The sequence below is a fragment of the Ranitomeya variabilis genome, chromosome 6 (genome assembly GCF_051348905.1).
Source record: "Ranitomeya variabilis isolate aRanVar5 chromosome 6, aRanVar5.hap1, whole genome shotgun sequence".
In the NCBI taxonomy this organism is placed as follows: Eukaryota; Metazoa; Chordata; class Amphibia; order Anura; family Dendrobatidae; genus Ranitomeya; species Ranitomeya variabilis.
The window spans coordinates 34,332,619-34,347,129 of record NC_135237.1 but is presented as its reverse complement, the minus strand read 5'-3'; the positions used below and the strand labels follow the sequence as shown (position 1 = coordinate 34,347,129).

General features: G+C 48.2%; 1 protein-coding gene across 4 annotated transcripts in view; it reads left to right on the top strand.

Moving 5' to 3' along the window:
- Positions 1 to 14,511, top strand: part of AKAP9 (A-kinase anchoring protein 9) — a 215,368-nt gene that overhangs the window by 109,335 nt on the left and 91,522 nt on the right. For all 4 annotated transcript variants that reach the window (XM_077268210.1, XM_077268209.1, XM_077268212.1 and 1 more), the window contains 2 exons: positions 1,950 to 2,158; positions 9,948 to 10,168. In XM_077268210.1, coding sequence (XP_077124325.1) covers positions 1,950 to 2,158; positions 9,948 to 10,168 — 430 coding nt within the window. The remainder of the gene's footprint in view (positions 1 to 1,949; positions 2,159 to 9,947; positions 10,169 to 14,511) is intronic.

Genomic DNA, 14,511 nt, shown 5'->3' with positions numbered 1-14,511 from the left:
GAACATGTAAGTCGCAGATTTGGCATCATCTTAACAAGCAGTCTCTTTAGGTGGGTTAGGCGAGACCCTAGATTCTTTGCTAACCGTAAGGAATTTGACTGTGTCGTAGCAAGGGAGTGGGAGCATCCGGACAAGCGGTGCCAAGTAAGGAAGTGCTTAGAGGTTCTATATCCCTTTCGTCCCACTTTCATCAAACTGTGGGCTGAATCCCCAACTACGGATCCACCTATCTCCAGGCTATTCACCAAGACCATGCTTCCCCTATCCGATGGGACATCTCTCAAAAGACCCCAACAATAGGCACATTGAATCCCTGGCAAGTCAGCCTTTGAGTTGCCAGCCTCCGCTGCCTTGTGTCCATCCTTTGCCGCCACAAGAGTGTAAAATCAGTATCTGCTTGGGCTAAACAATTGCGGCAAGGCTTCCTTGCGGGATCTCCTCCCGACCAGCTGGCAGACCTAATCATCCAACCTGGGAATTACCTTCTTCCAGCACCCTGGACAGCTCTCCTACAGTCTTGTAGCCATTCACAATCCCGTAACGCAGCAAGAAACAAAGAGAGCCTCCTTCAAGTCAGCTCCTATCCAGGCCAGGCCATCCAGGAGTAGGTCCAACAGATCTTCCTCCTCATGACGAATCGTCCCCACTTCTGAATTTTCTCAGGGTAGGCCGATCTACGGTAATCTTGTTTCAGGACATATGGTTCTCCACTGTTAAGGACAACTGCCCCACAAGCTCTTCTTCGAGTTAAGCCCCTCAAGTGACTCCTCTTGTTCCTTGTTTCTTCAAGGCAATCTCGTTACTTCTCTAATTAGGGGTTGTTATTCCCTTTCCTGCACAAGAGCGATTCACAGGTTTTTATTCCAAAGTTTTCATGGTTCCCAAGAAGGATGGCTCAGTTCGGCTCAGTCTCTCTGTTCGGTAATTTCCTCCATGGAACCCCACGAGCTCTTTTGCTTGGTGGACATTCAGGACGCCTACCACCATGTCCCAATCTTCCCAGGACATCAGAAGTTCCTACGACTTTCTATTCACCAGTCGCACTTCCAGTTCGTAGCGCTAATTTTTGAGCTAGCCACCACTCCCAGAATCTTCACAAAGATTGTGGCAGCAGCGATGGCCATCCTGCCGGCCAGGGGGATCCTTGTCATCCTTTACTTGGACGAAATCCTCATCAAAGCTCGGCCCTTCTCTAGGGCACAGGAGGGCTTTCTGATCACTCTCAACACTCTTTGAGAGCTTTGTAAGCTTCCCCAAGTTGTCCCTCGTCCCAGCTCAGCGCCTCGTCCTCCTGGGCATACTCTTCAATATGAGGCAAGCACAGATCTTTCTTTCCAAGGACAAGATGTCTGCCCTCCACCTTGACGTTCACTCATTACAACATCCTCACGCTCTCCACGGCCACAACTGTATGTACAGTGACAGCTGGAATTTTTTTTATATAGTTTTAGGAACAATTTAGCAAGGACATCATAAATGTCATAGGTTGGAATACACCTAACTATAACTTTTTTTGCACTTTGCTTTAATATTTATTGTTCTAATTATGCCCAGGTTCAGCAGCTCCAATTCCACCTCTACGCTGGCAGAAATACCAGTGATGTATGTGAAGGTGACTGCCTCATTTAAATAGCAAGGCCAAATTATTTTTTCTTTCCCTTTATTCTTCAGCCATGACAGAAGAACAGAGAAGGTTTCTGGTGTCTGATTTCCTTTAACTGATAAATTCCTGTTTCCCTGCCGTCCCCACTAGAGGGAGCAGAAGGCAAAAAATCCATTGAGCTCTGTTATAAACCCGTCTGCAGTAAGTTTATCAGCTCCCCCTAGTGGTGACTGCAGATGTCCTCACTGTTACACTTGGTGATTCCTTTTATAACCGATTATCTTTACTTTGTAATTTTTTGTAGCCTGTTATCCTAATTATTTGTGCCTTGTAATTATCTTTATAGGAAAAGCCTGAAGAGAACCAATAAACACCTACTAAAGATTCTGCTGGAGGTTGTGAAGACGACAGGCGCTATAGAGGAGACTATTGGGCGCCATGTTGTTGGCTTGCTGGACAAATCTGGAAGACGTCAGTCTACTTCCAAAGTGCACGTGTGGAGCGCCGAACCCGAAGACCGTGAAGTGGCGTCTCCTTCCTCCATCACAGTGACTGGTAAGGGTTACATTTATTATGAGATTTTACACTAAAAATTGCTCTTTTCCATCATCCGCATGCCACTACCTTCCCTAAATTAATGGGTGGAGAGCCACAAGGAATATTTTTTGGCGCCAGCGTCAGTGATGTAATGTGGGCGATCCAGGCAATGGAGGTGTGTGGAGAATGACCGGTCGGTGGCACCAATGGGGAGGCTGAATCACTATGTCCTTGCTAGTGCGGGGGAGGCAATGCTGCCACTTGCCCAGTGCTTTATTTTGGTGGTTGTAGATCCCGGGAACAGGACCCTATTGCTCGGCCATGTCAGATTGACTGCTCAGGGCACCCCGTTCTGTCTCCGGAGGCAATGATTGACAGGTGATAAATTGGAGCTCACAGCACACACATTGGTTTAGGTGTCCTGATAACGGAGACGTGACAACAGGCCGGGTGTCGCTCCGAGATGCATTTTTGTGTTCCCCAAATAGAGGTTCTGTTTCTTGCAGAAGATTTTTGGAAGCTGCTCCTTCTCCTTTCAGAGATGCAGCCGCTGTAAGGAGTCCTGCAGGAGACTCTAGAGAATAACATTTCTTCCTCCTGGAGGAAAACTACGGTAATTTGCATGCTTTTTCCCAGGGAGCATTGCATGTAAAATCCCCAGGTCTTTGCAAGGAGATACAAATACCTTGCAGGACATATGTTTAAGCCATCTCACCCGGGGTAAGAACAGATTTTTTTTGCAGATCCTGAATTATAACCAGGTTTATGCAAAATTTTCTGGCAAACATCAGGGCCTAGAAGCAATGACGCCGCTATATTATACATCTGCGTCTCTTCTATTATGGCTAAGAGTCCATTCCCACTGTCGGGGCTTGTGAGAGAACCCCCAGCAAAATGGGATTCGGGTGTTTGCACCGATGAGACCATAGGCTATAATGGTGCCGACAGCGAATGTTTGCTCTGTCGTGCCTCAATATCGGGAGTGGACTCCTACTGGAGGCGGACACTGAAACATAGTGGTCTGCATCTGGGTGTCCATCTCCAGTAGGCGTACACTCCCGAAATTGAGGCGCGACAGAACACACTTTCACTGTCGGCACCATTATAGTCTGTGGGTGCATACGCCCGAATCCCTTTTTTTTTGGCAGGGGCTTCGGACTTAAGCTTCGACTAGGCCAACATATGTGAAAGCACCCTCAGAAACTTCATAATATCGACCAGCTAGACCTCTGAAGGCCTCCTGTGGTTCCTGGCACCAAGATGCTGGCAGGAGACACTTTATATCCTGTAAGTTCCTCGGCGCGGTATCGGACTAGTTTTCCCGGCACGTCCTGCAGATGATCGATTGGATCGAGATCTGGGGAATTTGTAGACAGGTCGTCACCTTCATCTCTCACATTTCTGAACAGTTCCTGCAGTGTGGCCGGGGGCATTATACTTTTGAGGGGCCACAACCCAAGAAATCCTGCTGCCATGATGGTGGTGGTGGGGGATAATAAGTAATGGGTCTGTACAATATTAGGTAGGTGTCTCATCCACATGATGCCCGCACACCACCTCCGCTGGCCCATCGTCTTACCATTGTGCCATGTCTTCTGCAGGTAAGTGACGCACATACTGTCCAAATCATGGACTAGATATGACCATGCTCCTTCTTCTTTTGCTCCGTGGTCCTGTACTGATGCTCACGTGGGCAGGGTTCAGCACAGGCACCGGTCTGAGGCTACTCTGCCCATACATACACCCAATTCCGAAATTTGCTCTACAGTAGCTTTCTTTTGGAACGGACCAGCCGTTCCCCACCGCCCATGTGGGCATCCACAACCCTGTTGGAGGTTCACCGGATGTCCTTCCTTGGACCACTTTTGGTACCAATCCACAGATCTGCTCAGCCCGGTCGTCTATCCCCCAGTTCCTTACACTTCACCCATTTATTTTCCTTTTTCCAACACATCAAAGCCAAGAGCTGAGTCGTCCTTTCTGGTCTGGAGTATGCTCATGGACACCGTGTTCTTTCTGGGCATGTTAGGACCTGCCCTGCAGTAATTAGCGACTGACCTTACAGCGACTTGCAATAATGGGATCTGATTCTGGCACCGTCCTCGGCGGAAATATACAGGAAATTATATTGCGAAAGTTTACATAACTCTCAAGTGAAACGACCTGTAGATCATTATTGCAGGTGAAGCCTACAATGACGTGATCTGTCTTGTGGCCGCAAGTTAGATCCTCGGCACATAAAGCTACGACTTCTCTTATCCTTTCCATATCATTTCTCCACGATCTACAATACCTCTGCTTGCTGTCATTGTACGGCTTCAGTCCACATGGAAACCTGCCCTGGCTGCGCAGCCTCACATTGAAGGCCCCTGTGTCGGCCATCGTACTGCTCCTATCCAGCCCGGCCTGCGGCAGATCACAAGATTTATCATATACTTCAAGACAAAAATAATGTACAATATAATTCAATACAAAAAAAATGGAAAAAAAACACTCAAAAGGTTTTTAAAAATTAAAAAAACATAAGTGTAACACACTGCACTTACTAAATGAAAAAAACACTATACAAAATGATTAAAAAAATTAACTAATAAAATATTATTTATCATTATTATTATTATTATTATATTTTTTAATGTAATTATTATTATTATTATTATTTATCCCACATGGTGAAAAAGATAATATATACATACGAAAATGGCAAAATTGCTGTTTTGGTTTTATTGGGGTCACCATTTAAAAAAAAAAAAAAAAAAAAGTGTACTCCAAAATGGTACCAATAACAAAAAGCAATAAATCGATGCCCAAAACGTAAGCCCTCCCTCAACTCCTTTGCTGGAAAAATGTTAAAAAAAAAAAATGTGGTATTTCCAGAACTGTACTCACCCGCTGAACACAGTGAAAAATAATTGCACCTAGTGCACTTCCAGCCTGATTTGCATGTGACTTTTCCTGACGGGCACATCGAACCTCTACATATAACGGGTACCATTTTTGGGGGAGCATAAGTGTCTCTCCAGCCATACCACTGCTTCCATGTATAACAACCTGCTGACAGTTTCCCTGCTAATAGCATTGCAGTTACTGTATTACTGCGCCAGCAGGACACGGCGCATTTTATCCTCTTGGCAAGTACAGACATGACTAAATAATCAATTTCTTGAGTGATTTCTGCCTCTTGCTCACTGAGCCGACATGAATCACTAAAGTGCATCCCGGGAGCCCCATGTTCATCTCTTTGCAGGAACGTTCAGTCCTCCGCATTGATTATCAATGCTGTAAACATGGAGAAAATACGAGTTATATTTTTCTCTGTTTTGCCTGATCAAAAGGTTAAATGCTTGTTACAAAAATGTTTTTTATTTATTTATTTTTTTCTTTAAATGGTTACTTTTATCTTTTAAAGTGATGACGTGTTGCAAGGGCATTCAGAAACCTCAGCATTGGACATGTAGGAAAGTGTGCAGCTGGATATGATCTGGGCAGGTGTAAAGAGGATCTGTCATTTGCTGTAATTAAGATTTTTTTTCTTAACTTGAAATAAAAGCCACTTTTCTCCTGAATCCGGCGCTGTTTTTCTTGTGTTCTTGTGCCTCTCCATTCCTGAGATATGGCCCCATTTTTCATGTATATAAATCTAGTCTTGTTAGCCAAGGGGGCAGGTCCACTTGCCTTACAAGACAAGATTTACATACAGGAAAGAGGAGGCCATATCTCAGGAATGGAGAGGCTCAGGAACTAAAGGAACACGACCCCAGATTCTGGAGAACGGCGGCATTTACACAAGGTGAGAAAATTACATATTTATGGGGAGTGACCGGTTCCCTTTAAGGGCTCAATATGGAAAGGAAACAGAGTTCTTGAGAGAATGAACTGAATTGATACATAAAAGAAGAACCAGGAAAATCTATTTAGTGTTCTTGTGTTTTCTGATATGTCTTCTGGCCCAGACCTTGCACCATCTTTGTTCTTCAGATTTAGATCCACTATTATTCGCATTTATATTGTAACTTGCAATAAGTAATAACCTGCTAATCCCGTGTAAGATCAGTGCAAGTTGTAAAGAAGGGCTGCCAGTGCCATAGTGGGAGGGGGAGATGTCGCCCACGACACTGACCCTTTATTGGCACCATGGAGAGATATTATAATGGTGCCCACTGGGTGATCTCTTAGGCCAGGGCGAGACGGCGGCTTTGACTCCATCACAGAGACCAGTGTATGTTGCTGCTACATCGCAGCATCATGCAGGAAAATGGGGGTCACATTGTTGACCTCTAGGGTAGTACGAACCTGACTAGCAAACCTCAAACCCAACGATCTAACACTCATCAATTTAGGATGACTCCTTCCACCATTAATTGTCATATATTCTTAGTCAGGGCACGTAAGCGAAGTGTGGTAAGGCGCTCTCTGTGTAATTCTTACCTTGTGCACTATGTGGCGCTACACTCACAGATACGGTTTCTGGATGTACAGTACCGCCACTCCACCCACTCTGACTATATTATATGTACAGTGTACCTATGTATGTGTGTTTATGTAAAAGTGCTTATAACCAAAATATAAAAAAGGCACAATATTATGTATTTTTTTAAGGATAAGCCCTTATCACAGTAACTGATTGTAATCTACCCCTGAAATATTTACCAGCAGAATTTCATTACCGATTTAAGTGGTTAAAGGGGTTTTCCATCAATATGATTGATAAAGGACTCCTAGTATTTCATAGGCCTTTCCCCCAGCAGTATCAGCGGCAGTATGGTGCCTTTCCCCTTTCTCCCAGCAGTATCAGCAGCAGTATGATGCCTTTCCCCTTTCCCCCAGCAGCAGTATGGTTCCTTTCCCCTTTCCCCCAGCAGTATCAGCAGCAGTATGGTGTCTTTCCACTTTCCCCAGCAGTATCAGCAGCAGTATGGTGCCTTCCCACTTTCCCCAGCAGTATATCAGCAGCAGTATGGGGTCTTTCCACTTTCCCCCAGCAGTATCAGCAACAGTATGGTGCCTTTCCCCTTTCCCCCAGCAGCAGTATGGTTCCTTTCCCCTTTCCCCCAGCAGTATCAGCAGCAGTATGGTGTCTTTCCACTTTCCCCAGCAGTATCAGCAGCAGTATGGTGCCTTCCCACTTTCCCCAGCAGTATATCAGCAGCAGTATGGGGTCTTTCCACTTTCCCCCAGCAGTATCAGCAGCAGTATGGTGCCTTTCCCCTTTCCCCCAGCAGCAGTATGGTTCCTTTCCCCTTTCCCCCAGCAGTATCAGCAGCAGTATGGTGCCTTTCCCCTTTCCCCCAGCAGCAGTAGGGTTCCTTTCCCCTTTCCCCCAGCAGTATCAGCAGCAGTATGGTGCCTTCCCACTTTCCCCAGCAGTATATCAGCAGCAGTATGGGGTCTTTCCACTTTCCCCCAGCAGTATCAGCAGCAGTATGGTGCCTTTCCCCTTTCCCCCAGCAGCAGTATGGTTCCTTTCCCCTTTCCCCCAGCAGTATCAGCAGCAGTATGGTGCCTTCCCACTTTCCCCAGCAGTATATCAGCAGCAGTATGGTGCCTTTCCCCTTTCCCCCAGCAGCAGTATGGTTCCTTTCCCCTTTCCCCCAGCAGTATCAGCAGCAGTATGGTGTCTTTCCACTTTCCCCAGCAGTATCAGCAGCAGTATGGTGCCTTCCCACTTTCCCCAGCAGTATATCAGCAGCAGTATGGGGTCTTTCCACTTTCCCCCAGCAGTATCAGCAGCAGTATGGTGCCTTTCCCCTTTCCCCCAGCAGCAGTATGGTTCCTTTCCACTTTCCCCCAGCAGTATCAGCAGCAGTATGGTGTCTTTCCACTTTCCCCAGCAGTATCAGCAGCAGTATGGTGCCTTCCCACTTTCCCCAGCAGTATATCAGCAGCAGTATGGGGTCTTTCCACTTTCCCCCAGCAGTATCAGCAGCAGTATGGTGCCTTTCCCCTTTCCCCCAGCAGCAGTATGGTTCCTTTCCCCCAGCAGTATCAGCAGCAGTATGGTGTCTTTCCACTTTCCCCAGCAGTATCAGCAGCAGTATGGTGCCTTCCCACTTTCCCCAGCAGTATATCAGCAGCAGTATGGGGTCTTTCCACTTTCCCCCAGCAGTATCAGCAGCAGTATGGTGCCTTTCCCCTTTCCCCCAGCAGCAGTATGGTTCCTTTCCCCTTTCCCCCAGCAGTATCAGCAGCAGTATGGTGCCTTTCCCCTTTCCCCCAGCAGCAGTATGGTTCCTTTCCCCTTTCCCCCAGCAGTATCAGCAGCAGTATGGTGCCTTCCCACTTTCCCCAGCAGTATATCAGCAGCAGTATGGGGTCTTTCCACTTTCCCCCAGCAGTATCAGCAGCAGTATGGTGCCTTTCCCCTTTCCCCCAGCAGCAGTATGGTGCCTTTCCCCTTTCCCCCAGCAGCAGTATGGTTCCTTTCCCCTTTCCCCCAGCAGTATCAGCAGCAGTATGGTGCCTTTCCCCTTTCCCCCAGCAGCAGTATGGTTCCTTTCCCCTTTCCCCCAGCAGTATCAGCAGCAGTATGGTGCCTTCCCACTTTCCCCAGCAGTATATCAGCAGCAGTATGGGGTCTTTCCACTTTCCCCCAGCAGTATCAGCAGCAGTATGGTGCCTTTCCCCTTTCCCCCAGCAGCAGTATGGTTCCTTTCCCCTTTCCCCCAGCAGTATCAGCAGCAGTATGGTGCCTTTCCCCTTTCCCCCAGCAGCAGTATGGTTCCTTTCCCCTTTCCCCCAGCAGTATCAGCAGCAGTATGGTGTCTTTCCACTTTCCCCCAGCAGGATAAGCAAATTCAGAAACTTTTTTTTTTTTTTCTCGCCAGAGAGCTTTAACCCCCAATACCAGATGCCACAGCAGGTTGGACACCCGACCATCACTCTACTCATTCACTATTGGGCTGCTGGAAGCAGCTGAGCGCAGCACTCAGGGGCCCCATAGAGAGTGGAGCAGCGGTCCTCCCGTTCCATTCTTACTGGGTTACAAGTGTTCCGTTCTTCTGATCGATGTGATCTCCAGTGGTCGGACCCTCACGATCAATAAATTATCACATATCCCGTGGTACTTATATCCTTGTTACAAGAGGAAGCGAAAAGTTGGATGCCTGACAGCCGCTCCATTAATTTTCTATAAGGCTGTCAAAAAAAAGTCTCCCTATGATAAATGGGGGGTCTCTGCAAGGAGAAGCTGCACCCCCTAAATAAAGGATAAAATGTGCGGTTTATGTTTGTATCATGCAAAGCTCCATATGTAGATCCATCCGGAATAAGACGACATATGTTAGAAATTGGCGCCGCCTGCATCCATCTGCCGCTCACTATTAAGTTTTATGGTAAACAAGAAGCAAATTATGAAAAATGTTTCTGAAGATCAGAAGAAAACATATAGAAAATATGAGACCCGATAACAGATGTAGATCCACATTATTCAAATTTGTCTGTTCTTTTTTTTTTTTTTTTATTGCTTTTTTTTTTGTAAAAATGGCTTCTTTTTGGGGGGTGGGAGGTGGGCATCATCTCTTGTATTAAAAGGGGCCCCTCGTCGATCACCTACCTCCAGGTCATGCAGTATATGGGCACCATGCAAACTCTCGGGAATCCAGGAAGACACCAGCGAGCAGCTGCTCAATTCCTCTGCAGCTCCCCCACAGGAGAAATGAAGCATTACACCCCACCCATTGAAATCGATACTGCCTCCATGTAATGCAGGGATGTGATGGTTCCTTCAGTGGAGGGGAAGGTGCTCTTGATGTCAGCAAATTAATCTAAATGTTTTCACTATTAATGACTACTGTTATATTTTCCGCAGTCGGTCCAGATGGCGGTGACGTTGGTGTCGGAGTAGAAGGAGCAGGGATTTGGTCAGAAGCGGCTGAGGAGGAGCTGAATGTAGCCCTGCAGCTCCCAGATGAAGGATTTTCCAGAACAGATATAAGCCCCGATGACGACGCTCAGATACTGAACATCAGCACCCGACTCCAGGCCGCGGTGGAGAAACTCCTGGAGGCCATTACCGATACCAGCAACCAGGTATGACAAATTGTAAAAGCTCCATTAAGCTATATCGGTTACTGGGAAAGCTGGGTAGCAACAAACATGGCTCCCCTAAGGTGTGGCATCCAGCTTTTCCATAATCCTGAATGGCAGATGTGTGTAGTGCCTTTTAGGGTTTTGACAACAAAACCTTCACAGGGACAAGTACGATCCTGCATTACTGAGAGATCAGGTCTTTAATTCATATGCAAATGAGGCTGAAGAGCTATGGTAGATCTGAAGCCTCTGTCACTCCAGCTCTATTTCCCGCACAGTGCCGCCTCTTCCTGTTGACTGACGGCTCCTTTTCTTAAAGTCACAGAACATAGAGGCTGTCAGTTAAGCAGAAGGAGTCAGCGCTGGGTGGGGAATAGAGCTGGAGTGACAGAGGCTTCAGATCTACCATAGCTCTTCAGCCTCATTGGCATCTGAATTCAAACACTGATTTCTCAGTGGCGGAGGAACGGACCTGCCATGTAAAGATATTGCCTTTTGTAAGAGCTACATGGCGCAGGGTTTGCCTTCCAGTAGGTAAATGGAGAAGGAGTTTGACAACATCCAAACCGCGCTGTTCCCGATCTGTGGATGAATCCGGAATCAGGTTTTTTAAGCATTTTCTGAGTCCAAATATTTACTCCGCTCGTATTATAGCAACACTTTCCGCGTAACGCCATCACTGATGTTACAGTACGGGTGATTTCACTCTCTCCATGCCTCATTACCTTTCTGGGATTCTCACCAGATTTCCACCATGGCTGGGTTATCCTATGAAATGAGGGCAGGGAAGGTTAAAACATCACGTATATGATAAAATAATGATTTTAGAGATGTAGCAGAGCTGATTTTGCTACTTAAACACTTTGTGAAAACACTCGGGGGTAAGAAAATGTTGTAGTTTCACCAGAAAACGCAGCTCGGCTCTGCTACATCCCGCCACGTCTACTCCTAATAGTTCCTTAATTCTTTTCTTATTACGTTAATTCCTTTATTCATGGATTCATGCACTACTTTATTTATTCATACACTTACGCTTTAATCCATTCATTCCATACCCTCATTAATATAGGGAATAACTTGATGATCGCTAGGAGTCTGACTGCTGGGACCCTGAGAACAAGGCTTTGCAGCCCCGTCCTGAATATCCCTGAGGGCTTGCACGGCCACGGCTCCACTCATTGTCTATGGGACTTCTGAGTACAGCGCTCAGCTATTTTGGTTAGCCCCATAGACAATGAATGCAGCATACGCATTTCCGATCCACTCAGGATGGGACTGAGAGCCCTGTTTTTGTGGTTCCACGGTCGCTGGCGGTCCTAATGGTTGGATCCCAAACGATCAGTAGGGTATTGCTTGTTGTTACTTTTTGTTGGTATATGACATACAGTTCCAATAAAATATATTTTAAGTAAATACATTTTAAGTTTTTGGGTGTTACATAAAAAAACATGGAAAAGATCACAGGACCCCCAGTATTAATTCAGAAAGTATTGATTAGTGATGATGAGCAAATGTGCTGGGATAAGGTGTTATCTGAGCATGCTCGGGTGCTGACTGTCTTCGGCGTGCTCTAAAAATATGTTCCGAGTCCCCGCAGCTGCATGTCTCGCGGTTGTTCGACAGCTGCAACACATGTAGGGATTGTCTTTTTGTTAGGCCGTCCCTGGATGTGTTGCTGCTGTCAAACTGCCACGAGACATGCAGCTGCGGGGACTCTAACATGTTTTTAGAGCATGCCAGAGACACTCTGTTAGCACCCGAGCATGCTCAGATAACACCTTATCCCAGCAAGTTCGCTCATCGCTAGTATCAATATATTTTCTTTTGGATTAAAGGGAACCGGACAGCTGATACATCTTGCCCAAACCTTAGGCAGCATGGATCATCCACTGCCTTTAGAGTCCCAGCCATGCATGTTTTAATAGTCGCCAGGCACCGATCCTCGCTTCTCCGCCCGCTGACCAATCCTCCCTTCCCTGCCCGCTGACCGATACTCGCATCCCCGCCCGCTGACCGATCCTCGCTTCCCCGCCCGCTGACCGATCCTCGCATCCCCGCCCGCTGATCGATCCTCCCTTCCCTGCCCGCTGACCGATCCTCCCTTCCCTGCCCGCTGATCGATCCTCGCTTCCCCGCCCGCTGACCGATCCTCGCTTCCCCGCCCGCTGACCGATCCTCGCTTCCCCGCCCGCTGACCGATCCTCGCTTCCCCGCCCGCTGACCGATCCTCGCATCCCCGCCCGCTGACCGATCCTCGCTTCCCCGCCCGCTGACCGATCCTCGCATCCCCGCCCGCTGACCGATCCTCGCTTCCCCGCCCGCTGACCGATCCTCGCTTCCCCGCCCGCTGACCGATCCTCGATTCCCCGTCGGCTGACCGATCCTCGCATCCCCGCCGGCTGACCGATCCTCGCATCCCCGCCGGCTGACCGATCCTCGCATCCCCGCCGGCTGACCGATCCTCGCATCCCCGCCGGCTGACCGATCCTCGCATCCCCGCCGGCTGACCGATCCTCGCATCCCCGCCGGCTGACCGATCCTCGCATCCCCGCCGGCTGACCGATCCTCGCATCCCCGCCGGCTGACCGATCCTCGCATCCCCGCCGGCTGACCGATCCTCGCATCCCCGCCGGCTGACCGATCCTCGCATCCCCGCCGGCTGACCGATCCTCGCATCCCCGCCGGCTGACCGATCCTCGCATCCCCGCCGGCTGACCGATCCTCGCATCCCCGCCGGCTGACCGATCCTCGCATCCCCGCCGGCTGACCGATCCTCGCATCCCCGCCGGCTGACCGATCCTCGCATCCCCGCCCGCTGACCGATCCTCGCTTCCCCGCCCGCTGACCGATCCTCGCTTCCCCGCCCGCTGACCGATCCTCGCTTCCCCGCCCGCTGACCGATCCTCCCTTCCCCGCCCGCTGACCGATCCTCCCTTCCCCGCCCGCTGACCGATCCTCCCTTCCCCGCCCGCTGACCGATCCTCGCTTCCCCGCCCGCTGACCGATCCTCGCTTCCCCGCCCGCTGACCGATCCTCGCTTCCCCGCCCGCTGACCGATCCTCGCTTCCCCGCCGGCTGACCGATCCTCGCATCCCCGCCGGCTGACCGATCCTCGCATCCCCGCCGGCTGACCGATCCTCGCATCCCCGCCGGCTGACCGATCCTCGCATCCCCGCCGGCTGACCGATCCTCGCATCCCCGTCCGCTGACCGATCCTCGCTTCCCCGCCCGCTGACCGATCCTCACTTCCCCGCTCGCTGAGGCAGAATGTATCATCTGACAGGTAATCTTTAATATATCCTGAAATAATTGGTGCGAGGTGACCTGCTTTAAAAAATAAATACATAAGAGATCATAATACGGTGCTCTGCCAGGAGATGTTTATGCTATATGTGGTCACTTAGTGGTGGTGATGTGGTCGGATGGTTGTTCAGATACAATTGCATCACGGATCAGCTTTGAGTGCCAAGATTTTCTTTTGGGTTGGTGACAAATAATTTATTTTTTTTTGATTATGAAAAGTGGAATTTGTAATATGACTTAAAGGGAATCTGTCAGTAGGATTCACCCTCCTGAGCCATCTATAGGGCATGTAGGTCATAGGAAGGTGAATACCCGGATACCTTGATATCTGAAATCTGATGTCTTACTCCAATGTTATCCACTTTTTTTCTTAATATGTAAATGAGCTGTTAAGATCTATGGGCCGGACATAGATCTCCCTGAGAATCTGCCTCCAGAGATTATTGTAAATGAAAGGGGGAGTTACCAGTGTGAGACATGTAATGACTGACAGTCTGCTCTCCTGATCTACATGTCTCACACCAGTAACAACTCCTTTCATTTACAATAATCTCTGAAGGCAGATTCTCGGGAAGATCTATGTCCGGCCCATAGATCTTAACAGCTCATTTACATATTAAGAAAAACATGTATTTCTCTGGAATAAGACATCAGATCGCAGATATCAGGGTATCCTTTTATTAACTTTCTATGACCTATATACCCATATAGATGGCTGAGGAGGATGGATCTTACTGACAGATTTCCTTTAAAGGGGTTGTCCATCTTCGGGGGAAATTTTTATTTTTTTTTCTTAAATGTAACTATTTGAGGCTAAAATTGTTTTCACTTGGCTTTTGCTCCATCTATTGCTTCTGTATTGTATTGACTATTGCTTTATGCAGAATGAGTTTATTGAGAATCCTTCAGTGAGCTCCTTCAGATTTTTCAGATCTTTAAAAGCTTTTATCTGTCTTTTTTTCTCTGCTCTTCTCAGCTGATTTGTGATCACAAGCCACAGCCACACCAAGGTTGAACATGCAGGGTAGGAGAGAATGTCT